The following is a 27,907-nucleotide window of genomic DNA, read 5'->3' as shown; positions in this document are numbered from 1 at the left end:
AAAAAAAAAAAAAAAAAAAGCAAGCTCAAGTTTTGCTCTTCAGATTATCTTCGAACGTGGCAGTTTCAGGAGATCTGCTCCTTAAAAAGGCTGGAATACCACTGGACCACAGAGTCAGATGACCTTACCATTCCATCCACTGGCAGCCTGCAGTGTGTGACGCCATACACTGGTCAGTCTTCATAGCGACACATCAGGACCGGCCTCGACCCCTTTTCCCTGCTAGTCAGGTAACAAAAGGAAGCAATTAGAGAATGGAAAACGGGATCGTATTACATCTACACACACATCTACTGTTCTGTGTCCCTCACGCTCACACACTCATATTCAGTATAACTGTAGAGGGCGAATTGTGTAACGAGTAAAACATGAATTTACATACATTAGAAGACAAAGCATTCTCACATACTTGCACGCCCTCTGACGCAACATGCACATGTCAATGCCTTAAAGAGGACGACAAGCAGAGAATCGGCCCGGTTCGGATAATAAAACTGAAACCGTTTGAGGTGCAGCAGGTGAAACGTGGACACGCTTAGACGGGCAGAGGGAAGGGGAGGGGGTGGGGGTTAAGAGCAGCCATTATGTCTATAAAAGCAAACTGAACAAAAACACTACAAGCGAGTCATGCACGGCAGTTATCTACCACAGTAGCACAATATCAAACCTCCAGATAAACATGCAAGATTAGTATCCAGGCCTTCAACAGCTAGGTAGATCCTTCTGGGACAAGGAAAAGCTTCACTTTGAAATTAATAAATCAAATTGTGCTTTTATCTCCCCCGTCAGTATCGAAAGGGACCAGTACGACAGACTTGTCGGGGGCGGGGCTTACTCTTGATGCTGCATTGATTTGGGACACCAATTTGAGAGACATTTATGTTTTTGGACATGAGAGGAACTCATAAGGATGAAGTATGTCACTACACATACAGAGCACTTGAGAGATGCCGACTATAGAAGTAGGTGATTTGGAATTTGATGGCATGCAAGGTGACACTGTAGCATGTGGCCAACATTGGCAAACCTTTAATCCATTTTCTTCCACAAGGAGCCTTAAATTTGAAGGCAATTTGAAGAGAGAATTTGCCGAAACATGAATTTGCAACACAATTTGAAGTTTTGTACACGTGTGCGTGTATGTTTATTAAAGCAGACAAACAGCAAAGAATACAAGCCAAAATGTAAAGCCAAAAAATAGGACTACGACGGTCCTTTTTTTTTTTTTCTTCTTCTTTTCAATAACAAGACACGCATTACTTTGTGACAATACAAATTGTATTTTCATTTGTTTTAAATACATGTTTAGGAGACATATGCTTTGTTGCTGTTAGCTACTTAAAACATGGAAACCAGAATTTCTAAAAACATACATAAAGCTATAGCCAAATAGACAGCTCGAGCACATATTTGCATCTAAAAATTTTTTCAAACTTTGTTATGGAAAATCTTTTAAACGACCATCTTAATTAAAAAAAAAAGAAAAAAAAGAAAGAAAACAAACAAAAGAAAAAAAAAAAAAAAAAAAAGGAAAACCAGTTCGCCAGAAACAGGTGGGAGTGTGACTACTGTTTGAGTCCAAGCGGATTATTAAAATATGTACAAAAAGATATCTTGCCAGATGTCACCAATTTTGAGGAAAAAATGCAGGCAACCGTATGGGATTGAGGGCCAATCAGATCAAGTCTCTAAATAAAAAGACAAAAACAAAAACAATAAACACGTATTTTGTTATCAAAGCCCTACTGGTTTACTTCCACTGTTGCCCAAAAGAATCCTGATAAAATTCCTGGTTGTCAGATTTGTAACCAGAATAGTTACCAGAATGATCACCACCTTGGAGCGGTTGCTGAGCAATGGGTTGAGAGCCCCAGTTCTGATTATTGGTCTGGCGACGCTTGGAATCTGGCTGGTTGTACCCATCAGCTTTGCGCTTTCCTCCTACATTTCCACCGCGGCCACCCCGCGCACCACGTACCCCTCCTCGCCCTCTCGGCTGCACGCCTCCTCTTGCTCCTCGCCCGCCGCGGCCCGGTCCTGGCCCGCCACGCTGGGAGAAGTTGGCCCTGCCCCTGGGTGCGCCAGCGCCGCCACGTCCCCTGGCTGGTGAGGCTCCTCCCCGGGACCCCCTGCTGCCACCGCGCCCCCGGCTTGGGGCCTGGAAGTCGTCGTAGCCGTAGTAGGGGTCATCGTAGCCACCGCGGTAGTTGTGATAGTCATAGCCGTAATAGTCATAATAGTCCTCGTAACCATAGTAGTCGGGGGGATAGGCGTAGCCGCCCCGGTTGCCGCCTCTGCCCCGACCTCTGACAGGCGGAGGCATGTGGGGAGGGGGAGGGTAGTAGTAATAGTCATCGTACCTGATGGGAGCAAAAGAAGGTAAGGAATAAGAAAATAGGCAACACAATCACGAGGGTAACTTCTGGATTGGCCTGTAATTCAATCAGAGGACGTGTCAAGTGCTTTCTTACATTTGTGTTTTGGCTGCTTGTCTCTGGGCTTTGCGCTCCTTCCGTTTCTGATCTGGTGGCTTGGCAAAAACAATCTCAATTGGCTCTCCCTCCAGCTCCTTACCGTTCATTTCTTCCAATGCCTGAGAAAAGCAAGCAACGACATTTCTGCATGTGCCTTTTGACTTCAACAGTCACAACTTAGTATTTAGTTTAGGTTCAGTAAGTGAAATGTGTGATAACTGCTCAATAAAACTGGTACAAATTAAAAATTGGAAACAGAACCCAAGTTTTAATAACAATGTGTAAAAACTACATTACAGAACCACAGAAAATCCGTACCTTCACTGCACCGTCCCTCTCTTCAAAGTGAATGAAAGCATAGTCTTTGAGCTTCTTAACTCGCTCCAGTTTTCCAAACTGACTGAAGGACTTCTCCAGGATCTCCTCTGTGACACCATTTGCGAGGTTCCTCACAAATAAAACCTTCACCTGTGAAACGGACAGAGGAATGGTCAAACCTCATGTCAGTCCCTCCCTCCCACAGGTTCATTATGTGGACCAGAAATTGATTTTGAGGTTGAGGACTAAGAAATGCCAGTACTCCAGGGATGCACTAACATTTTCCAGCCCATTATCTCTCTAACATATTAAGACTCTGGTGCTATCTTTACCTTAATCGCTGTTTGCCAAGTAGTTCCAAGTGACATTTCAAGACTATGAAGTTATCATTTCTTCTTTCAATTGCTGCTGTTTTCTATGGCATAACTCAATTTCTGAAGCTCACCTTGGCCATGACCTCTGGGTCAGGGTCTTCGATGGGATCAGCCCACTCCACTGTCACCACGTTGCCCCAGACCTTCACCTTCCCGCTCATTAGCCGGCGGCGGGCCTGAGCAGCCGTTTTATGGTCTTCATACTCCAGGAAGCAGAAGCCTCGGTTCTTCTTTTTGTCATCGGGTTGATGGTACAGTATGACGTCACTGAGGCCCTCTTTAATTAGACGGAAAAATAAAAAGATTCTGAGACGACGCAGTAAAGTGCTTTAGATTACAGTAAGTAAAACAACGCGTCAACTGAATTTGAAAACTGCGGCAGGGCATTACAAAGCAGTTACATGAAAACAGATTCATCAGGAATTTTTACCTGTGACTTTAGCAAACTCTTCAACAATCTGCTCCTTTGTTTTACTCTTGGGAATGGAGCCAACAAATAGCCTGTTGTTGGCGACAGATATACACACCCCAATGTGCTTGCCAGGGCGAATCTCATGATTATTACACTGTAAAAAAAATATATATTATTATTATTAATGAATTAAATAATTTTTTTAAAAATGTAATAATAAAAAAAAAAATTTAATCTCATCAAGCACATACAACTGTTCAACTGACTAACTTTGAGAATCTCAGTCTACAATCTTTCCATGCCCCATTCCAAACCTCTATTATGTGGACATTTTTGTGCAGTTAATTGACTGCTGAACAAAAACTACTGTCCTGACTCAATTCTTGTTCCAACTGGAATTTCCCCATTCTGCTGAACGGTGAACTCCTGACAAAACGTACCAGCTTCACCGCCTCCTGAGCCGCTTCTTTAGTACAGAATGTGACGAAGGCGTAGCCCCTGTTCAAGCCACTAAGGGGGTCCATCATTAGCCTGAGATCCCAGATAGACCCGGCCTTCTCAAAGAGAGGAACCAGCTCGTCTTCAAACAAGTCACGGGGAATCTTCCCGACAAATATCTAGGAGAAAAAGAAAAAATGTTTACAGATGCACACAGCCCACTTACAGACTCCCATTTCCTCTTCCTATAAAATGAAACAGTGAAAACTGACGTAAAAACAAAAACTAAGACGATAGAAATAAGACATTCAATGTCTCAGACCAATATGAAATCTTGTGTGGCGTCTTTTAGATTTCAACCACAAACCAACTTCACGCTGAAATATAAGTATTGCTGACAGCTGTTCATTTTTAACCAAGCTCAGATGATGAATCAAAGGATACTTGTCCTTCCATATTGGGAAAAAGTTTTTAAAGACTTATAGGAATCAAGGCAAGGTGCAATTGTCCAGAGGGAACATGTCAAAGTCAAGATACGATGTGCGTTACTTTGGTTATGTTGACTTCAAACTCCATAATCATTATTTTCTGTTTATCGGCCAATCAAAAATATTCTCGCATTTGAAGATGAAAGATGTAAAATATTTTTTGGATAACGTCCCAGAGCTCAGTCTGGCTAAAATCTGTAAAATAGCAGCAAATGAGTAAAATTCATATTTGCGGGAAGCACTGGTTTGGTTTCCTTCCCTGCCTAACAACTAGATTTACTCTTAACACAACATCACAAACCGTACCTCTGTTCCAACCGTGGGTTGGGCACCTGAGTACACCGACTCAGGTGGGGGGCCACCATACTTTCGCTGTCCTGTTGTTACATCAAGCGTGTAGTTGGTTCTGTCCAGGAGTTCTTTGATTTTAGCCTCGTCTGGTCCTTTAGTAGAATCTGAAACTTTAGTCCCTTGTTTCTCCCTCTGCCTGTAAGTCTTCATTACCCCACAGAGAAAGGCACTTTTGTTCTGGAAGAGAGAACAACTGTCACAAACACATAATTTACCTTCCTCTACTGGGGAGAAGAAGAAAAAAAAAAAACCCCACACACAGCAAAGAGAAAGGCAACACTAGAACACATACAGTACACAACTGAACCGAGTACACCCCTGGTCAGTATCACAAAAATACAAAGTAATCAGAAATCCTGTCCCTTTAATACGATTTAATGTGTTCCTAGCCACAGCCCAAGAACAACAAAGTCAATTAAATTTAAAAAACAAAAATATTCCATTAAACTATAATAAAAGCTCCATATAAAAGAACCAACTGCAACAAAAGTCGATAGACCCTTCATTATTGAGATTCCATACTTTCACTTTTTAAGATTTTGTAATTTTGGCCTTTTATTTCTGATGATATATTCGATCCTGTCAGTCTAGCACAAATCAGTGGAGAGATGTTCTGCCGTTCTTCATAGGTGAGTCTTTTCAGCTGTTCTTTGCTGGACGGGTTTTGTTGCTCTATGCTCCACTTGAAATTACTCCAGAGATGTTCTATTGGATTCAAGTCAGGGGACACACGTGGCCAGGTCGTCGTTTTCACTTTTTTTCCCTTATTTACAAACTCTTGTGTGATTTTTGAAGTGTTTGGGATCATTGTCCTGTTGGAAAATTCCTCTCCTGCCAAGACTCCTGAGGCTGGGAGACATCGTTTCAGACAGTATTTGGGTAAACAAGCTTGCGTTCATAGTGCCATCCATAAAAGTCATCTCTCCTAGACCTCTTGCACTCATGCAGCACCATATCAGCAAGCTCCCACCTCCATGTTTCACAGGCAGCACTGTGCAGTCACTGTGGTAGTCCTGGCCAGGTCCACACCAAACAGGCTGGACCCCATCTAATCCAAACAAATCTATTTTGGTTTCTCCTGACCACAAAACGTGCTGCCAACATTTGTCAGGCTTCTTTTCATGTTCTTCGGCAAAGTTTAATCTTTCAGTTTCAGATTTCGGTCAAGGTTTCATCTTATGTTCGGTAGCACACTGATTCATTTGTACCCTCTTCATCTTTGTGGAGTTTCACAATCTGGTTTCTTTCTTGTTCAGGCAGTCCCTTACCATGTGGAGCTATTTTGCATTAGACAGGCAAAAAGTGAAGAATCTGGGGTGTTTACAGGTTATTTTATGACTTTGTTCATACAATTAACCCTAACTGGAAATCAGAAGTGCACTCACTCTTGTTGTATTGAGGTTTGACTTTGATGCCTGTATTTTCAATGTAGTCTAACCTGTTTGTTTTTCATTATACACACGAGCACATACCCTACACTTCACCTAAAAATCAAAATTATTTTAAGATACAATTTTGAATCATTTAATATTTTAGTGATAATGAACAGGGGTGTACTCAGTTTAATTGTATACTGTACGTTGGCAAAAGGACCCGCTCAACTGCAGTTTTTAAACCAAGAGCCCACTGTCTTTCAGAGTGACAAACCACACCTAAAAAGTAGCGTGTTCGGAACTTACTTGCACATGTGACAGATCACTCTCTTTGAACTGAACCAGCACTTGCAGGGCTCCCTCCTCATTGAATTCTTTCAAAGCTTCAATAGCCCTTTCGTCTAGGTCACTATGTGCTACCAGGCCTGAGAAATACAACAAAAAGGAACTGTGAATATGGTGTTTAAAAAAAATAATAATAATAATTACATGATATCTGAGCAGGTTAACACTAAGAAACGGGGGGTATTATTTGCGCAGCTATGAATCAGTTGGACAATAGAGGCTTAGTTATAATTGATCTGTACTGGTATTAACAAAAGAAAATATTAGCTGAAGGGACAATGCCCTGATTGTCAATGTGTCATTATTATGTCTTCTAGCCATTTACTGTCCCATCGAGTGCCAAGTTTCAACACAATCTCTACAAACATGCAACAGATACCAACTGGTACAACTGATACTTTCGAAATTAACAACAAAGGGGCAGTGTTACTCAAACATTAAACACAGATGCTATTAAAACTAAATTTCAAGACATGAAGATCCTGCAAAGCCCAAAAAAAAAACTTTCTGTTAACAATCATGTTAACCGTGCCTATGTAACATCCTTGTGGCTTCTTTGGCTGTTTCACCTACTGCAGTTATATAGCTGCTTTGATTTTTTTCGTGCATATGCCATAGTACCTGCTGGCTTCAATCTATCTTCCTTAAACCCTTTATGGCTACAGCCATCGTTTTACTCATTCAATCCAGTGTCTACACTGTGTAGCATGACAATACTTAGACTGGGACCAGAGCAACTCATTGATTTGCAACAAAGAAGGTATATTTGAGGGTGCTATACAAAGAAACAGAAAATATTTTCCTGATATTGGAAAAGAAATTTGCATTTGCATGATTTAATCTAAAGAGAAGTTTAAATGCTGGATAACTTGTTTAGTCTGTGACAATGTAGAAAAGAGGATGATCACCAAAATCAGGGGTTTGAGGAATTCTCTTTTTCTTACAGTCTACCAGCTCTGTCAATCATCTTGCTGCTCAAATGATAAGTGTAACAACTTTAAACTAGGCATCATTTACAGTTATTAGGTGGTTATACTTCAGAGGAAGTGGATGAATGACTGCCGTTTCATTTCCTGGGCTACCATTGCTTTAAGCAATCAATATCAAAAAAAGAAAGTCACCAGGCATGTCCATCTTTTTGCGACAAATTTCATGAGAAGACCAAAACCAAAATCTCGCACTACTTTCTGACCTCTCTACCATGTCTGTGGTAGCCCCAACCCCAATTGTTTCTACTGGGGACATAAAGGTTTAGTACGGAGGTCACAAATACATGGTTTCAGTTTTTAAAAAAGCTTAATAATTTAGTATTAAACTTGGATCATCGCTTTGAAAACAAGTGGTCACTGCAGATACATCAAGCTTTAAATACATAGGGTACTCCCTTTAGATACATACCTGTTAGTAAGATCAAGTCATTCATGGTTTTGGTCTTTCATGGGATTTGTTGGCAATGATACCACTATAGAATAGCCTCATCCTTTAAAGAGTACGTAAAGGCAGATAGACATGGCACCTGCGCTGGGAGTAAAAAACCTCTGTGACCCTACAATACAAAAGTACCTCTGGAAAACATCTCTGACAAGAGCTGTGTTTCAAAAGTGTGGTGGTGTCCAACATTTATATGAAAAGCATTTACCTCAGAGCAAGTAAAGGCAGGAGACAACAGCAGAACACAACCTGAGATGAAACTTCAGCTTACCTGCTACGTAAAGTTCATCTAGCTTCTCTGCAACTTTCTGAGGTAAACCAGCTTCCAGTAAAGCCTGGAAGTGTTCTGAGTGGGTCACCGCTGCTGTAGTGTCCATTGGTTCCTCTGTACCATTTCCGTTTACGTGATCTGTGGCCATGTCTCCAGACATCTGTGCAGATGAGATTAAGAGCAGGATTACCAACATCATCACTGTAGTTCAAGGCATGGATCACCAACTGAGCAACAGTTTGCATTTGGGTCTACATGGTATCATCAATCATAGATTTGCACCACTGAAATATCAACTATTTTGAGTCATAAATCCACATCTTGTCACCCTGGTCTTGTAGAGTGACCTTATGTGAAACTATAAATTTTAAGACCTCAACTGTTTTAGTTTATTTTGTTTAGTGCATCAAGTAGTTACCACACTGAAAACCGCAGGCAAGTTGGCATTATTCCATTAAGGAAACGCCGACAATTGTTTTCTTTAATGATGAATTGATTCAATTCAAATTGCTTGTTGTATCTGACCAGGTGTCAAAAACAAAAAAAAATATGTCCAGTTCACCATTACAGAAAAACTGGGAAAGTAGAAAATATTCACACCGGAGAATACCGGGCATTGTTCAACTAACCATCTCAGCTTTAGAGCCCCGGTTGGTCTCTGGTTGCCGGGAGGAATGATCAGATCTAATGTACAATGAGGGTCGGTGGGGGCCCGACAACAACGAATTCAATCGAGCCATGGTGTAAGTTACAAGCGAAACTGGAAAAACAAGTAAGGTGTGCGGTTTGGCGCCATCGTTCAAGACTGGACGCCGTTCACACACGGTAACGTTATCCCAGTGGTCGCAAGGGTGAAACTGAGACACTTGGATGCCGCGATTGGCCATATTTAACGTCTGGTGCTCTTAGATAAAAAGAGCATAGTTCATGCTATCCCTCAACTCCAGAAAGTAGTAAATAATAATAATCTCGTGTCAGTAGCCAGCTTGTTTCCATACATATCCACCACGCCTCTGTTAGCTAATGTCAGCTAGCGTCCCTGGCTCGGTGGACTGCAGGCCTCAGTCTTCACCACACGCGTGGAGATGCAGGCTGAATGGGGCTAACCTTACCAAGACAAATCTCAGGACTAAATCCTTGCAAGGCATCGTACTCTCTCTAAATTCGACCCACGTGAGTCATTTACACCACATCTGTATAACGGGCCGTCAATCAGAGCGGGCCCGTTTTTCAAAATGCCGGCTAGCCGTGATAACGAGCTGCCGTGTTGCTAACACTGGCCGGTCGTGCAACGCATCCAGCATTAGTGTGCACAGAGCACAAGCTCAACCACAACATGTTTACGTAATATGAGGGCCACCTCGGCGTGTACATACCATGCGAATCTGAACTTGGGTGCACGATGCTGATCCGCCGTGTTGAAGGTGCTTCAAATAAAGGAAAATATTCACGCCGGTGCTTTTCAGGTTGGTTTCTTTACTCCCGGTGAAACAAAATGGCGGCTACGTAACGTCGCGATCTCTGCTTCTCGCCTGCATGTATGGGGTTTCCTAAACTGCTTCTCGCGGGCTGCTCCGTTTTCGTGCATCCGGCCCGCAGCGACACGGACCCAGTGACTGATGTTTTATAGCTTTTGTCGCTGGTGTTGGATTAATTTACACTTTCACGGGACCCTAAAGATGCTTTATCTCACGCCGTCCCCCTAAATACTTCTTTTTTTTTTTAGCCTTAGCTAGCTTTAGGATAGCTTCAGCCAAGTGTTGCTACATCTTGCGTATGTTTTCACCCATACGGTCTCCGGTATTCACTGCCAACAAAACGTTTAACTGACAAATTACTATAAATAGATTACCTTTTGCTACTGTTGTGCCATACAATCCACCTGTTAATTACACCCCACGTTACTTTCTCAGTAAAGATTCAATTTTCAATTTTCGAGTAACAATAGAAACTAAAAAAGTAAATCATTTGATTTCATTGGGTAGATATTTAATTCACACAGTAATAATTGATAAATGCATACCACATGTTAGCACATGGATGAATGACCTTAAAATGAAAAAAAATGCCCTAAAACTTCTTCCTTTACTGCACTAGGTTATATTCACTGAGGACCCTTAGCTTTAGTACATTTAAATGGATTTCTATTGATGAAATTTTCATTTGTTTATTCCTTCATTCTTGTCTCATTGCGTACTTTTCAACATGAATGTGCTATACAAATGTAATATTCCTTTAAATGTTTGTACTTTCATTTTGCACAATAAAGTTTCACATGTACTACATACCGCATTTAACACAATAGCCATCACACCGTATCTTCCAGTGGTTAACAGAATTTCCATTCAAAGGTAAAAAAACACAAATGAAAACACCCTCTCAGCTTCTTCATAGTCAATTAAAAAGCATAACTTTTATCTGTGTAACTAATTCTTTAGTAATTATAAAGATCAGTGTTGCATTTTTGTTTCAACTGCTGGCACTACTCAACTTTTGCTTAGTGACTGTCAATACATTTGGCCCAAGGTGTAGAAACTGTCTGAATTCATTAGAGCCACAAGGATTTGTCAATTAGCCCACTGGCAAAAAATTAATTGGAAACTGTTTTGACAAATCAATGAATTGTTAAAAACATTCTCTGGTGTCACTTTCTGAAATGTGAGGATTTTCCGCTTTCTTTTATATCACTGTAAAAATATTGCTAGTGTCACCTCCTTCACCTATATTTTAGTTTGTTACTTCAGTCCTCTAAAAAGTGACAGTGACAAAAAAAAACAACCTAAAAATGTCAACTTTGACTGAGTACAATAATGCTATTATCCATTGCATTTAAGAATTTTTGCACCTTTCTCGTTGTTATTCTGTTTTGTTTTTTTGTTGTTGTTGTTTGTTTGTTTTTTATTCTCTCTTTTATTTTTTTAAATTTTGTGTTTGTTTATTTTGTGTGTGTTTTTTACCCAGGATTCTTCGTCACACGTTGGGGGCGTGGTTTTCTGACACTCCGCGTTGCTATTTGCTGAGCGCGAAATTTCAAATGTTGTAGGAACAACAGCAGCGGCAGCTCGGAGGAGACAACACAACACAAACCTAACGATGCAAGTTATCTGCTGAAATTTGTGTGTAAAGTTAACAAACCATCCAATAAAAATACATTAATTGGAGCGAGCTTTCTGTTTGCGATTATAAAGGGCTTTTTAAAACTCAAATCGAAATGGATATCGCCACGTATTTACAGTAAGTAAGCACTGAACATTAACAATACCCGGTGTTAGCTCAGCGCTAGCGGTTACCTTTAGCGGTACGAATTTATCGCTGTAATAACAAATTTTAAAAAAGGACAGCTGTTGGGCATGATACTACATTTCTTATATTTTGCGTCTACTTACCCTCTTAGGTGTTTTGAAAGCAGTTTGAGCTCATACACGGGAGACGACCCGCTGGATCCATGGGACAAGTGAGTAGCGGTCATTTTGACTGTTAGCGTTAGCTAGCTAACTAGCTGTTTTTCAATTGAGCTACGGAATATTATCTCAACGATATTTTAGTAAAATTATCACTGCCACACTGTAAAAACGAATCCATCACAAGTCTTGCATTAAAAAAACCCTACATAAGTAAAAGTATGTAAGTATTATCAGGAAAATAACTAAAAAAAAAAAACTTAAAAGTATCTCAATGAAAGTGACACCTTCAAAAGTCTTGTTTTTTCTACCAATAATTTTGTTATTTCAATTATTTAAATAATAACAAGTAAAAGGCATTAAATCATCACATTTGACCAACTGGAAAAATTAAATGTTTGCCATTTTTGCATGAAAAATTACTTAAACAATTGTTAAAATAACTGCCAATGAATGTTCTTTTAACTGACAAATATATTAATCAACCAGTGGTTTCGGCTGTAATTGTATATACTGTCGGGTAATTTAATCTAAAACAGTGCATCATGTATTATAACATCTCTATGTTTTTTTTTTTTGTAATGTAATTTTGTAAAGTAACTAGTAGCTATAGCTGTTGAATAGATTGTAGTGGAGTAAAAAGCACAGTATGTCCTTATGAAATGTAGTGGGGTAGAAGTATAAAATGGCATGAAAAGAAAATAATTAAATAAAGTTGTACTTAAGCACAGTACTTAGATTCCACCATTGCTTGCAACCAAATGATATATCAAACCGACCAGGCATCACGTAAAATGGTGCACATCAATGCCGACAACATAACATAAAACCTGGGGCACATCCAGCCAAATCATCACTAGTTAAAACAACACTGCTGTGGTCACCCACTAACTTTATATGAACTTATCATCTCTCACTTTTGTCTCCTGTCTGTAGAAAACAAAGCCTACAAGCAGCAGCACTCCCACATTCACTTGACATTTTTCTAACTCTAACTTTGTTAAAACATTCTTAAATTACACATAACCACATTGCTTTTTACAAAATAGCTCAAGTGGATTTCCCGTGGCACCGTTGAATCTTCTAACACTCAAAAGTTTGAAATTAGTGTCTTGATTCGTTTACCTTTGGTCTTTTTTTTTCACCACTATTTTCATGGTTCTTTGCTCTTTATGTCTAGTCTTAGATTATAGCATAACATTAAGGTTTAAGATATGTATCCTAAACATTTTACAAAACACAGTATAAGAAATACCGCCTTAGCAAGTTTGATAGGGACCAATAAAGTTTCATCTGGTGTTAGTTTGTGTTATTCTGTGTTGTGGTTGCTGGTGTAGCGGTCACTTAATGCTCTAGACTTAAGAGCTTTAAAAATGAGCTGTGTTGTGTAGTCAAAACATCAGTTGATATTTTTCAAATTTCCATCATTACCCTCATATCAGAGGCAGCGCTACCTCAGGCTGTTTTTTCTTTTTTTGTTGTTGTTGTTGTTGTTGTTACTTACTCTGAAACACTCCATGTGTCCAACTTGTTTTGTGCAAACGTGCTACATGTAATTGAACTTGAATAGCATGTGCATGACTGACAGCTGAGAGCGTAATGAATCACACTTTGTTGTACGTTATCCTAGGTTTGTGGAGTATCTGGAGCAAAGGTTACCCGCAGACGCTGGCGGTGGGATGTCAGCGGTGTTTGACAGTCTTGTACAGAGATTTTTGAATGTCGAACAATATGCAAATGACATCAGATATGTGAACTACTGCATCAAATGTGTAAGTCTGACTAAAATATTACGGTCACACAACCAGAATTCGTTTGTTGTTCATACTGCGAAAACCTTACATGAGCATTTCATCATTTAAACTCTGTTTTACAGGCGAGTTATTATTCCGAACCCATAGCTCTGTATAGTCACATCTTCAGTAAGGGCATTGGCACGAGGACTGCCGCGCTCTATGTGGCCTGGGCACAGCAGTTTGAACAGAGGGGCATGAATGACCAGGCTGATGCCGTTTACCAGAAAGCAATGGAGAACCAAGCGCTGCCAGTCGACACTATTCTCCACGAATACAGGTAACAACAAAGATGATACTGTGGATTCAGCATAGAGCAGCAGCTCTGAAAAGTTTGTCTGTTTTTCATCTGTCTATATGGGGGTTCTTTTGTCCTCTGGAGAGTCAGTTTAATGGCCATGATTTGGTGATTTGTTTTCAAATCACTCACCGGGAGCTCACAGACTGTGTTTCTGCTGATTGCTGTTGATGGTCCATATTTTGCTTGAGTATGCAATATCTTTGAAATGTGTACATTTTCATGCCAAAAATTCAGGTAATTTTATGGACTGTTTTTCCGTAATGTACTCTCTGTCAAAGAAAAACTAGATTTCTTTTTTAGACCAGGATTTGAAGTTGTGTGTTTTGATCACATACGCTCCTTTGTCTGCTACCTCCAGCGATTAATCCAGCTTTATCTTGACTACTTATTAGGGGGAAATCCTATTCTGTGCAGCCACACTTGAAAAATAAAAGTTAAATATATGAATCGCAGGCTTCACGGTCTTATCTTCCATTTAATCCTCCGACTAGGTTTTACGTAGTTGTTTGAGTGTGCACTAAACACTGTAGAACATCTCACCAGCTTGCACAACAATGGCTGCTTTCACACATGCACTGCAACCCTGAACATTTCCAGACACGACACGGAGGAGCTGTACGTGCGAACGCAAATATTCGAATCAGTTGAACCGGACATTAAACAGACTTAACCCTGTAAGCTACCTTGGACAAAGTCTGCGTATTGGCCGATTGGGCCAGTGTGTGAATAGAGCAGGCCATTGTCTGGAGAGTTCACAGTTGGTGATGTTTCTATTCTGCCTCCTGCACGCTCTACCCAGGCGCCGCCTCTCACCTAAACCAAACGGAGTATTTCTAGTGGGTGAGGACGCTACTCACAGGGACAGTCTCCGGTTCTGTGCTGCATGTGTGAAAGAGCAACTCCGAACATTGCCTGGAGTTCATATGTGAAACCGGCTAATATCTTTGATGGGTTTATTTAAAAAACAAAAAAAACAAAACAAAATCTGTTCTGCAGGCAGTTTCAAACAAGAACCAGAAGCCAGACACCAGGACCCGGTAAGAGCGAATTCACTTGCTTGTTTGTTTTTATTTACAAATGTTTAATTTGTTTCTTTAAAGTGTTCAATTATAGCATGGCAGCTACTAACTTTTTGATTTTTATTCCATGTGTTTTTTTAAAGCAGGAGGTCGAAATCCATTGCAGAACTCCCATTTAACCAATCAGATATCATCCCACAGAGAGCCAGTCACTCAGAGCAAGGTGTGTGTGACTGAGTGTGTGAGCGAGTGTGTGAGTGAGTGTGTGAGTGAGTGTGTGTGAGTTTCCACAATAACTGTTTAGTAACTCCATGTTGGATTTTCAAACTCACTCATTCTATCTTTCCTCTGTTACAGGCCTCTGTGGATTGTGTATCCAAACCACCTGCAAATAAAACAACCGTGATGTAAGTGAAAACCATTGTTTCAAGTTTGTTTCCTGCAAAATGAATTTCTGCTTCTGCCAGCAGAGCAGGCAGTGACACAGAAGGGCCAGTAGGTGAAGTTATAAAGAGTGAAATTTTGGTCCTATGTGTGGTACGATCTGATGTGAGAATGACGTGCCTGAGATCCCTTCAAACCATTAAGAATGAATACCAAAATGCCCATAGGTTTTTCAGTGTCTCCTACTAATTTATAATGCTAGAGAGTTGCCACACACAGGAGTCGCCAGTAGGTGTCGCACTTACCAGAGATAAGATGTGTTGAGGGACGGACAAATGATGGCAAGGAAGATAGAAACAGAATAAATACATAATATAACAAAAGAGGTCTGTCCTAATACTCACACTAGTTCCCACAAGAAGTCGTTATTTCTGTGATCTTGTGGGATTTATATTAACTAGAGCTTCATTGTTTAATTGATCAAAAGAAAATTACTCAGCAACTTTTTGCTTAATAAAAAAAAAAGGTTCTGGTTTGAGTTTTTCAAATTTGAGGCTTTGGCCATTTTTGTTTGTCATACATGATTAAACTGGATATCTTTGGTTTTTGGACTGTGGGTGGGACAAAACGTTTCAAGATGTAAGCTCGGGCTGTGGGAAATTGTAATAGGGATTTGTTGCTGTTTTCTGATATTTTATAGACGAGAAAATATTCTGCAGATAATATAAATAGTTGCTAGTTGCAACCCTAATATTAACCACATCTAGATAAGTTCCGATGAATGCTTTTTGTTGACTTAATAAGAAAACAAAGTAACTGCAAATGCAGCATATTGTAGGTATTCAAACTTTACGGTGTCTCTAAAAGTTGAAGGACTGTGATTTTTAAAATAGATAAAGACTCGTCCTACCTCTGATGTTTTTGAGGGAGACTTCTTCCTTCACTGCTCTGGAAAATCAGCCAAAACACGTGGTCATTTTTGGCAGGACTTCCACCATGGTTCTCTTGAAATTAAAAGTGTCTTCTTTTTAACACTTTTAAAATGAGTCTGGAATCTAAAAACCCAAATGTGTGTGGCACATTTTACTATGTGTTGATAACGTGAAAACATCAGCAGTTGTGTATTTTAATTAATGTGGTAAAACAAAGTCACCAGTATGAACCAGGGTCATTATGTTTCAATTTTATTATTTTTTAAAATATATATATTAAACTTTAACCACTCAAGACTACTTTATTACTTAATAGTTCCAGATTCAATTTGTGTTTTGTTTTCTATGTTATTGACCCATCTCTTTATTTTGAACTTTCTTCTGATTTATTTCAGTTCATTGAGAACCTGCATACCTGCATAATTTTATCATGTAGCTCTTAAAGGTACAACTCCTGATTTGGTCACCAACATACATGCTCATCTTATCTCCCGTCCTCCTCCCCAGCGTCTCCCGCTCTGAGACTTCGGGGGCGATTCCCTCTAATCAAGGCTCCGGCGTTCCGACTGTGGCAGAGTACATGAAGGATGAACTCATCTGTGAGGGATCTGAATTATGCTTTGAGGAGGTCCGGGCAGAGAAATACTTCCGTGAGCTCCGGGAGAGGCAGGAAAAGGAGAACAGAGAGAACAGTAAGTCAACTGTTTACGACACCAACTGCAGTGGAAAAATAACTGTGAGATGATTAGGGCTTAAAAACTAATCCCAGTTACTGGAAAAAAAAATTGAAATAAGACTCCAATGATGTGTTTTTATTTAGTGGGTTATTAACTTTGTTATGACATTTGTTTTTATTTTTGCTTGAAGTGGAGAAGTTGCTGAGGGAGCAGGAGGAGGGCATCCTGAGAATTAAATCTATGTTGGAGAAAGTTAATCACAATCTGGAAGTCTGTGGCGGTGTAACCATCCAGCCTTCATCACAGAGGGTGAGACTCTTCTTTTCTTTTCTTTTTTAAATAAACCACAAACATTCAATGCCATGGTACAGTGTCATTGCTGTCAGGTTATACCCCAAATTCAACCTCTATATGGGAGTGAATTGTAATTGCAGTTGTGTACTCTCGCTTGTGCTGCACGAGGCACGAGCTGACACATTTGGCTGCAACCAGCCATTTACTTTGGTAACAACAGAATGAAATTAGGTCTCCCACGACCTACCTCATGTTAACATGCTCCAGAATATATACGGGGACAGGATAGACCAGACTGGCAATTAATTATGTAGATGGGAATTAAAGGAAATGGCGGTTTGTGCACCCGCTGACAACAAAATAATGCTCGGCCCCCCGCTTTCAACTTCATGGTGACAAGCACTAGCAAATACTGAAACGAAGGAAGAGACAATTTAGCGAACTGCGGGCAACACCAAAAGATTTCTTATGAAGCCACGTGCGTGATGAAAACTGTCGTCACAGATGTCGTGGTGTGCTCAACAAATCACTTGCAGCCGATATAGTCACACAAGCACTTTCTCATATACAACAGGCATAAAACAAATTTTTACCAACAAAAATAAATAACTTTTTAAAAATCTATGAATATTTAACACAGCAACTGGCCACAGGGTCAAGATGCTGCAGACTGGTAACGAGAGTTTGGGCTGCACTCTTCAAGTCTGCAGGTTCCCAAAGAGGATGTTGATACTACATACAACAGGCCAGTCCCAGTGGGAAAATAGTAATGACATAATGCATTATACAGAAAACAAAACAAAGTAATGGCAAGAAGTAGCTGCATCCACAAAATTAAATCAACTGCAAGTAATGGGGAGTAGAATCAGTAACTCTGCCGCATAAACACACCTCAAAGATTTGGATTGTTTCGCACAGGAAGAGGTCAGCATCATGTGCGTGGATCCCAGTACACCTGCTTGCAGGTCTACATATACATATAATGACACATAACATTATGAAAAGCAACGCAACGTGTCTTAGTGATTCAGCTCAGTTGTTTAACCATGTAAAAACAGCATAAGTTAAATGAAGCCCCAACCGTTATTTTCTTTGTTACAGCTGTCTGTTGTTGAGGCAGCCGCCGGCCTGGATCCTGCTCAGCAGTCCTTTGGACGTCCTCTGCCCTCGAACCGTCTGAGCAGCAGACGCTCTCTTGGCGTGACATTACACGCTGAGCCCACCGCCATCCCTGAACCCCCTCAGCAGCAGAACCACTCCAGGCCCGTTGACACACAAAGTCTGAGCTCAGCGGCGTCTCGTCATCCCGCCGTCCTGGCCGACGGCAGCCTTCGTTTACCAAAATCGGCGCCTACTTCAGTGTCCACAGACCAAGCATCTCTCGCCCAGACCTCGGCGGTTCAGCTGCCCGCAAGCTTCGAGCAGATGAACCTGTCACTCCGCAGACCCGCCTGTACCTCAGCTCTGAACACCGATGTTCCCTGCCAGGACCCTCCAGTTCAGCCCAGCAGCTGGGAGTGCTTTCAGCTCCAGGAGCACAACGCCACACATCAGTGAGTAGCTCCTAAAAAAAATGTGCCCAGATGATTTCAAGCTTAAAAACAAAACATCGTTCCTCGGCTTGTGCAAACTTTAGTTGTATCGTTGTTGAATAGTTTGAAAACTGCGTTCTTATAGTTTAACTGCGTAAGTGGCTTAGACACAAAGCAGTGACATCTGGGAGATGCCAGTCCTAATCAGTATTGACACTTAGAAAAGACTGTCGCATCATTTTAAAAACATATTGAAAATTGTTGGTAACGACGTCTGGATTATTCGGGGAACCCGAGACTCTGTTTCTATAAAGACACTTTGCTGTTTAGTTTCTCAGATGTCATTTTTTTATGCTTTGAGCAACACAAACATTTTATTTCCCTCTTGTTTTATTGGGCTGGCTGCAGAAACCGTAACACCTTGGAAAATAAAATGGAAAACAAAGCTGAAACTATCTGCCTGGCTACATCCTCCAGGAATAAATGGGAAAAGGTTTTTGTTTTGTTTTTTAATTTGGGTGAAGTTTAACATCCTGAATAAATTTCAGTCCTGAACTTTAAGTTATAAACAAACAAACATACCAAAAGACGTGTCCTGTAACGAGAGTTTAATGAAGCAGTGTAAATAAACTGCTGATATGAGTGTGTTTGCTGCCTGCATTGACCATGAATTAGGAAAACTTGTTCCAAGGTTGAGGCCCCATTCAGAGTTTTCAGGTTTTGGGGTGTTTGTGAGGCTCAGAGTTATTCTTTTTATTTTTATTTTTTTTTTAAACAGCTGTTTGCCTTGTAATAATCATATGGGGGAAAAGGTCTTGTTGGGCCAATGTGGTCACCTGACCTACAGTACCAACTGTGGCCAGTCCTGGTCTGTATGTCCAGACCATTTCTCCAGTCTCCAGTTTTTTTATTTTTTTATTATTATTATTATTTATTAATTAATTACATTTTTTTTTTTTGTCAGGGAGGTCAGTCAGCCTCCAGAGTCTGAGGAGAAACTCAATGGTAAGTAAACCCGCCTTTCACAAGTCAGCCATATAATCGTAGCTTCTTGTGGATGTTTGCAAACCCTCTCTTTGTGTGTCTCTCTCAGTGTCACAGGGGGGCACGGTTAACCTGTCTCACTTCACCCCTAACAATTCACTGGGCTTTGTTCAGGCCACACCATCAAGGGTGCTGCCATCACCCACTGTCAACACACGGGAAGCACTGGGTGAGCACGACGTCCCCCTTCGCTTTTGGTGAACAGAGGTTTACAGTCCTCGATCACCCGACTACTGCTGGTTTTTCTGTCTCCGATGATCGTTAAAGAGATGCAGGGATTTTTGTTTTTGCACTCACTAGAATCCTTAAATCCCAATATTTTCTTCCTGCACACTGTTAATTTGCTGAACTGTTTTAGGATTCAAGACAACCGCTGTATTCACCTTGTATTGCAGGTGTAATTCTGATTTAAAACCAGGAACTGGACTAGAAAACCACAGTTGCAGAGTGTATCAGACCGACTGACCCCCCTCTCCCCTTGTCAAAAACATTTTTATATCCACCATCAAGAGCCTCTGGGTCTGTCCCAAGACACATGCTTGTGGTCTCGAGCTCTGCCATATAAGCATGCTTGTGTGTTCCTCATGTGAAAAAACACCAACAGGACTCACACATGTCTTCTGTTAGTTTACAAAATTGACAAATGTATGACCTGAAGACTATAGATTTATAAATAACGCTCTGAAGAATTCCCTAAAATGAATCCAAGTCCACTGTGCTTCACCAATTATGTTCTACTTTAAACTGGTTGACAGCGACTAACATTTAACCTGGGTTTCATCCAGATGTTATCATGGACATGTTCCAGGCTCCGACTCTCTTGGAAGATCCATTCAACAACACATCAGTGCTCCACACCGCTGAGAAGGAGTTTGATGCCGGATACCAAAGAAACGGTAACTATGCAGTAAATAGTGTTACACGTTGCTGAAAGAGGAGTCAAGACGACCTTTATTCATTCTAATCGGAAGCCCACATTGGTCACCAGTGCCTAAAATGAACTTTGTGACTCTGATTAAGAATAATTAGGTTCTAAGAATAGTTTTACTCTCCAAAAAGTTTATTTCAGACATTGGAACCTTTTTTTTTTCTGAGACATAATTAAAACACACTAGCACATGAAAGTGAAGCCAGAAGCCACTTCAGACTCCCTCTGTACGCGGGAGTCTGAAGTTGTTACGCAGTCTGTTTGAAGTTTCGCTGCTATTTTCTGCCAGTTAACGTAACTTTTCTTGTCTTTCAACGATTTGAAGGGGCCGCCTGCTCGTTAACAAATCCTCCCACGATTGCCCCGTTCACCATCTTCCAGGACGACAGTGACAAGGAAAACGGCAGGTAAATATGGATTCCAGGACACCAGAGAGCTAGCAACGCACAGTATGAACATCCTTAATGTGTGTTGTAAAACTAAAGATTTTCTAATTCAGTCAAGTTTAATGTAGCATCCACTAAATGGCCTCAGTTATCCTTTCTTTCCCACATAGTAATACACAAATATTTAGTGTGACTTCTTATATATTCTTTCAGTGATTGTGCGATGAACTAAATGAATACAGTAATACTTTATTATTCATATAATTAACATTACATGAATAATATTCCCGTTGTTTTCTCCCCGTCTTTCTGTTCAGTGCCGCTGCTCCCTCTGCAGTTGAGAAGCCTAAGCCGATCAGAGCACTGGCTGAAATCCCGGTGTCTAAGCCAGAAAAACCTAATGTGAGTACTGACAAAGCCCACCATCACTCTCTAGAGGTGCTGAGGTTCGGAATCAGTTTTGATGTCCAGCGCACTAGGAGGTCCACGTTTGTGTTTGCAGCGTTGTTCCATAGACGTGAATATCTCGACACTGACTGTCCAACCTGGCAAGTAGAACGGAGGTCTCTAGGGCTCAACTTCATTTGTCCTACAGGGCAATAGATACCACTGCCTTCATTTTTAAAGAGTTATATATAAACATGGCAAACTCGAGAACAAGCTGCAGCGTCCAGGAAGTCGTAACTGCGATGTGTTTATTTCCAAATATTCTGAGCTAACATAACTGGACTAATACTGCACTTTACTTGGATTAGTATTTGGTGGATGTTTAAAGAGAGACTGTTGTTCTCTGCGTTGGCGGCCTTCTTGATGCCCGTCTGCGTTTACCTATCAGGACACTCCCCCGGATCTGATGCCGGATGAGAGCACCATGTGGGGAGCCCGCTACAACTCCCTCAACTCTCTGCACGCTTGTCCCAACAGCACCACAGACTTCGCCATGTTGGCCCAGTTTGTCTCCACTCCGTTCACACACAAAACCCCCTTCACCGGCAACTTTTACCAGGACCAAGGTACCCGGACCTAAAAATTCCCACCTATTATCTCAGACGCACGTGCACATGGTCTTTTTCTGTTTCAAGAACACGATTTATTCGAAAATCCTTTATCATTCCTCCCTCTAGAGAACAACTGTGATGGCGGTGATGCCGATGACAATGCTTTTATCAGACGTCAGCCCAAAAAACTCAGGTAACCAATCTGCTCCTGCTCAGTTCTCATCTTTAAACAGGGTATCCGCCGTCCTTAAAAACTCTGAGAAGGTCTTGACTTTTAAAAATCTGAATTTATCAAAATCCAATTGTTTGCATGCAGAGCTACGTCATCAAAAAATTAAAAAAAATCGTTGTACATCCATCTTCTCACTTCAGAAAAGACTCCACCGTTACCGGATGTTTAAAAACCATTAACTTAAAACAACTTTAAATGTTATTGTGCTGAAAGGGTGTTAGGTTTCCTCGTCGAGATCTAAAATTATTGCATTAAAAAGTGTGCAGATAACCCAGTGTTACTGTCCAGGGAAGCTCCTTACTCATAGTAGTAGAAATATATTTGTGATTGTAGACTATTTTATTGGCACTATTTTTCTAGAAACATCTTGGCTTTATTAGTTTGTTTCCTGTATGTTATTGATCTTGAAATTATATTTTGGCCATTTAGAAAGTTTGTAAGCTGTTGATGATGGATGATACTTTAAAGTCCGGTTGTACAAAAATGAGACGTTGCTCACATTGATGCCAATGAGTGTTCAGAACCAGATGTGGAGCAGACTGTCCGGAACATTACTGCGGAGATGATGAGCTGTGATGGTGATAAGCTGAATGAAAAATCGAATAATGGACAAAAAAAATGATGCTTAATCGTTTCTCTCTGTTTTATGTCACTGTAAATTCCGTATCTATGGTTCTTGAAGACTTCGCCTTGGACTTTGGGAGATTGTGACGAGCATTTTTCATCATTTTCTCACAAAACGATTAACTGATACCCAAAATAGGTATCAGTAAAGCCTTGCAAGCTATAAAGGCCGAGCAAATGGTGGAGTACGATGATATGGTCTCGTAAGAATCTCTCTGAGTCCGCTCTGTGTGTCTGTGACATTTGTTTTCTCTTTTCCCTCCCTCAGCCCCATCATAGAGCAGAGTCCGTCGGATGAGAAGTTCTCTGAAACGGCCATCAGTCGACTTGTTCCTTCCTCGGTAAGACAGGGCACCATCGTCGGTGAGGGCCTCGCCGCCGGCCAGCACTGCCTGACCGCCTCCTCCATCACCATGGTGCAGCCTCCCCCACCCGCCGTGCTCTCCTTCAGGGACCAGACGCTCTGTACGACCGACTCCTCCATCCCCAGGACCACAGGACCCGGCTGGGAAGTGTACACGAGCCCAGAGCAGCCTCACAAACAAACCTCTCTGATCTCACAGAACCCTGACAGTTCACTCAGACCCAGAAGCGAACCTTTTAAGATCATCGAGGATTTAGACAAACCCGCCAGTCCAGAACAGGCCCAGAAACCAGCCTACGATGTTCCCATGAGCCCGGAGTGCGCGCTCAAACCGGACTGGATGGGCATCGGGAGCCCTGTGGTCACAGTTGAGCCAGATCTGGATGCCTTCCTGAGTCCCCTTCGACACAAGACAGCAGACACTGTTCCCAGCGAGACCCTGGACGTGCCCATGAGCCCGGTGCGGCCGCAGCTCTGCGCCGACGTGCCCATGAGCCCGATGCGGCCACAGCTCTGCGCCGACGTGCCCATGAGCCCGGTGCAGCCACAGCTCTGGGCCGACGTGCCCATGAGCCCGGTGCAGCTCCCGCAGTTCAGCACTGCGGATGAACCCATGAGTCCAGACAGGGGGCTGACGCCCAGCGCTGACATGCGCGTGAACACAGCGACACCGAGGAGAGCCGGGACAGGAGGGGTCCAGCTGGTGTTAGATCCCTGGGATAATGAACTGATCTCTGATCTGCTGTCAGCGCTCACCCCGCCTCTCAGCTCTCACCCCCACTACATCACCTGGCAGTGCAGCGTACCCAACATCACCCCAAAGATGACTATCAGCATGGGTAAGGAAAAGGGCTGCAATTATCGTTTTTATTTGATCGATCGTTCAATTATCATAATTATTTTTTTCTCAAAGGAAAAGTTTGACATTGTGGGATTTTAAAAAAAAAAAAAAAAGATTTTTGCAAAGATTTAGATGAAAAGATCGATACCACTCTCGTGTCTGTTCAGTAATTATGGATCTATTGCCATTGGCCTAGATTTGCATAAAGACTGGAAGCAGAGGGGAACAGCAAGTCTGGCTCTGTCCAACGTTTAAGAATACACCCGCCAGTTAACATGTTACTATCTCGTCTGTTTAATCTGTACAAGTTGTGGTTTTGAGGGGAGTTACGTGCTGGACCCGGGCGCTGGTTGCCTGGCAACATCGTAGTGGCGACAAGACAAAAGGTTGAACTATTCCTGTAACCACAGAACAAGGCGGCGCTGTCAGATTTCTTGCTCTCACCAGAACCCAACAACATCTGAGAACGTTTGTTAAAATCCTATAAAACACCAGAAAGGAAATATGTTTCCTGGTGGATAAATTACCAAAACGATTCAGTAATTGTTCATCTGGTGAAAGAATCTTGTCTAAATTTTACCTTCTCTTCTGTTTTTCTTTTGGATGTTTTTGCGGTGTATATTTTGACCCGATCCAAGACAACCTTCTAATTCAGGCAAAGTTCAGATTACAGGCGAGACGGTGTTTTAAGACTCGGGGATAATACTGTCATACATTTATTCCTGTCGGTCAGTGAGTAGAGCCAGGCGCTCACACGGTCAGATTTTCTGGTTTGATTCCATCGGAGGTTTTTAAAGTCATTGGACCTTAAGCCGAAGTGAATAACAGTCTCCTCCACAGCACATGTCAAACTGAAAATGTTCTTCCTCCGGCAGGAAAGGCTTCCCTGCGAGTCGACTGCGTCCTCGGTGAAGGTGCTTTTGCAACGGTCTACCAGGCCACTGACCCCATGACCTCAGAGAGGATGGTTTTAAAGGTAAGACGGTGGTAGTTGTAGATAAAGAACCAGCCCCGCCCGTGACCTCGGGCCTCTAGTTTCCTTCGCTCGCCTTCGGAACCTGTGGAAATCTGAAATTCTAATCTAATCTGGAGTTCTATGTGACCGAGTCACAGAGTAATGTGCACCCTGCTGAGGTAACACATGGCGCTAATGAAGGCCTTGATTCAGTGGGGCTAAGCTAGCCACAGCAGCCAGGTCACCGAAATGAAAAGTCTCAGCGCCGGTACTGGGACTGGCCCGCCAACGCTGTGCATTCCACAATGAGAACACTGTTGTTGTCTCTAATGTCTCTAATCAGGAGCTACAATGTGGGTCTCTATTATGTTGATTCAGTTTTACAAAAAATGGAAGACAACCCAGTTTATTGAACGTTTTAACCCAATAAAACATATAAAGGCTTCAGAGAAAATTGCTGTCTCTGGTGCTGGAAGTGATGTGTCTGGATCCAACATGTCCGCTGAAAATCCGAGCCTTACTGTTTCCTCCTTGTGATGAACGTGAACGCAGGTTCAGAAGCCAGCCAATCCCTGGGAGTTTTACATCAACACTCAGCTCGACGCTCGGCTGCAGCCCGACGTCCGTCGCCTTTACAGCGGCCTCCGCTCTGCCCACCTCTTCCACGACGGGAGCGTGCTGCTCGGGGAGCTTCACAACTACGGCACGCTGCTGGTACGGCCCGCGCCTCCGCTCTATCACCCGAAACACTCTGCCAGATTCACGCGTGCGTCGCACCAGTGTGAAGCAAACGTAAACGCTACCTTGTGAATGTCTTTTACTAAAAAACCTGGTCTTATCCTGACTCTGCTTTCAGAACGCAGTGAACATGTATAAAACCCTGAGCGATAAGGTGATGCCTCAGCCTCTGGTCATTTACTTCGCCGTCTGCATCCTGCACATGGTGGAGCAGCTGCACGGCGTCCGCATCATCCACGCCGACATCAAACCCGACAACTTTCTGCTGGGAGAGAGGTGAGAGTCAATAGCCTCACTTATCACCTCTCTAGGAGAGGCGCTCGGAGGCCGTAAAACGCCGACTCTGACGCCGGATAGTTTGCTGAGCCACACCAGAGGTGGTTAGGAGCAGAAGTCTTTCAAAGGCTCCCGGCCCCCTGCGGTCTGAGGAACCGCGACCGGCCGCACACGGAGCCCGAAGGGTGCCGCCGAAACACGTCGCCGTCATTGCTGTTGTTGTGTTTCAGGTTCCTGGAGAACAAGTGCTTTGATGCGGAGAGCGCGGACCACGGCCTCGTCCTCGTCGACCTGGGGCAGAGCATCGACATGGAGCTTTTCCCAGAAGGCACTGCTTTCACCGCCAAGTGTTTGACGTCGGGCTTCCAGTGTACCGAGATGCTCAGTGGGAAACCCTGGAACTATCAGGTAGAGACGTCCAGGATGTGTTCATGTTGTTTGCAGTCATATAATCAATTAAATAATTAGACATGCTTGTTACTATGTTAGGAATTTAACTAATATTTTACTAATATTTGATTACTAAAACACCAAAACTGGTAATTGAATCAACAAATTCAGACACGAGTTAAAAAAGGCAGATAGTTTGTTAATGCGCCTCCGGACAGTTTGATTTCAAAGGTCCTACTGTGTTTTGTGTCCTGTGTCTTTCCCTTGGGTTTTGTAGACAGACTACTTTGGAATAGCAGGGACTGTGTACTGTATGCTGTTTGGGACGTACATGCAAGTCACGAACGAAGGTGGTGTCTGGAAGACAAATGCTGTATTTAGACGGTAATTCTTCCCACACACACACACACACACACACTGTCCTGCTGCTCCAAATGTGGATTAATCCGCAGCTGGAAATAGTCCCCAACAAATGCACTATTTCCCCCTGTTTGCTTTTTGATGTAAAAACTGCAGAGTCCAGCTGCTTTTGGAAATTACTGAGGCCTTTTTAAAAGTGAATCTTTATATCTGTGAGGTGATTTTGAAGGATGTTTACAGTAGGAACAAATGGGGCCCGGGGCCTTAAGAAAATCTTCCGTCTGCCCCGCAGGAACCCCCACAGCGACTTGTGGCTGGAGTTCTTCCACGCGCTGCTGAACGTGCCGGACGGCGGCCCTCTGCCGAGCCTGCGGGGCCTCCGCCGCAAACTGACGTCCGTCCTGCAGCAGAACTACAGCAGCAGACTGTCCACGCTCAAGAGCCGCCTGGTGGTTCTGCTGCTGGAGAGCCGCAAGGCGACTCGGAAATGACGGAGCCAGTTCTCCTCCTGTCCCTCGCTCGTTTACTCTGAACCGCTTCACTCCTCACTCTTTTTCCTCCTCTGTTCTCTTTCCATCTTTTCGTTTTCCTTTCGTTTTCCCTCCGTGTCTCCCCTTCTTTCTACAAACCAGGAAAAAAAAAAAAAACACCTACAACCTCTTGTCCTCCTTTTTAAACTGGTTCAAACTGATGCACAGAAATCAGTTAAATTTTAATTTTTAAAGGTTTGGTGAAATGTCATTGGAGGAGGATTTGAGCAACTGATTAAGTTTGAACAGAATTTGTACATTTAAAAAATGTAATTATTATTTAGTTGCTTTTTACAGTTTAATTTTATCTGCTTCCAAATTGTGAGACTTGTGGGAGTGAGAACCATTTTTCTTAGAAGAATAAACTTTGTGCTGAAGTGCAATAATTATCTTCTTATTTTGCTCAATCGTTGGAGGATTCATTGAAGTGAGTCTGCACAGACATGAGTTCCTGTCTGACTCAACTCCTTTTATTGAAAAGAGTTTCTTTTTTTCTTTTTTCTTTTCTACTTTGAAGTTAATTTGGCTACAACTTGTTTGCTTTAGTTTTTTTATCAACATTTTCTTAAGAAAACTATTGGACCGTTGATCAAACTTTAGAATTACAAATATGAATTGCTCTGCTCCATTTTT

At 42.1% G+C, this 27,907-nt stretch overlaps 2 protein-coding genes across 6 annotated transcripts; one reads left to right on the top strand and one right to left on the bottom strand.

Moving 5' to 3' along the window:
* Positions 1–62: 62 nt before the first annotated feature.
* LOC120788877 (synaptotagmin binding, cytoplasmic RNA interacting protein) lies at positions 63–9,900 on the bottom strand. 2 transcript variants are annotated; one of them, XM_040125100.1, is made up of 11 exons: positions 9,652–9,898; positions 8,276–8,435; positions 6,535–6,653; positions 4,811–5,032; positions 4,019–4,195; positions 3,597–3,732; positions 3,238–3,443; positions 2,793–2,942; positions 2,472–2,593; positions 1,979–2,360; positions 63–219 (listed from the first exon to the last, which is right to left on the bottom strand). In XM_040125100.1, the coding sequence occupies exons 1-11, from the start codon at positions 9,652–9,654 to the stop codon at positions 181–183; spliced, it is 1,716 nt and encodes a 571-aa protein (XP_039981034.1). In that variant the 5' UTR covers positions 9,655–9,898; the 3' UTR covers positions 63–180. The 2 variants fall into 2 exon arrangements, with proteins under 2 accessions (XP_039981034.1, XP_039981033.1); XM_040125099.1 differs by lacking the exon at positions 63–219 and having other exon boundaries at positions 1,115–2,360; positions 9,652–9,900.
* On the top strand, positions 9,324–27,904 carry bub1 (BUB1 mitotic checkpoint serine/threonine kinase). 4 transcript variants are annotated; one of them, XM_040125082.1, is made up of 25 exons: positions 9,324–9,448; positions 11,237–11,509; positions 11,670–11,729; positions 13,307–13,448; positions 13,553–13,749; positions 14,767–14,807; positions 14,936–15,012; positions 15,147–15,196; positions 16,613–16,797; positions 16,973–17,091; positions 18,178–18,629; positions 19,573–19,613; positions 19,702–19,821; positions 20,438–20,548; positions 20,906–20,987; positions 21,284–21,368; positions 21,802–21,979; positions 22,091–22,157; positions 23,089–24,023; positions 24,901–25,001; positions 25,533–25,694; positions 25,837–25,994; positions 26,225–26,402; positions 26,662–26,768; positions 27,037–27,904. In XM_040125082.1, the coding sequence occupies exons 2-25, from the start codon at positions 11,487–11,489 to the stop codon at positions 27,233–27,235; spliced, it is 3,870 nt and encodes a 1,289-aa protein (XP_039981016.1). In that variant the 5' UTR covers positions 9,324–9,448; positions 11,237–11,486; the 3' UTR covers positions 27,236–27,904. The 4 variants fall into 4 exon arrangements, with proteins under 4 accessions (XP_039981016.1, XP_039981014.1, XP_039981017.1 ...); XM_040125080.1 differs by having other exon boundaries at positions 14,933–15,012; XM_040125081.1 differs by lacking the exon at positions 9,324–9,448 and adding an exon at positions 9,503–9,741 and having other exon boundaries at positions 14,933–15,012.
* Positions 27,905–27,907: the final 3 nt, after the last annotated feature.

This window comes from Xiphias gladius, chromosome 4 (genome assembly GCF_016859285.1).
Source record: "Xiphias gladius isolate SHS-SW01 ecotype Sanya breed wild chromosome 4, ASM1685928v1, whole genome shotgun sequence".
In the NCBI taxonomy this organism is placed as follows: Eukaryota; Metazoa; Chordata; class Actinopteri; order Istiophoriformes; family Xiphiidae; genus Xiphias; species Xiphias gladius.
Note: the sequence above shows the minus strand (reverse complement) of the source record. Positions and strands in the feature narration are given on the sequence as shown.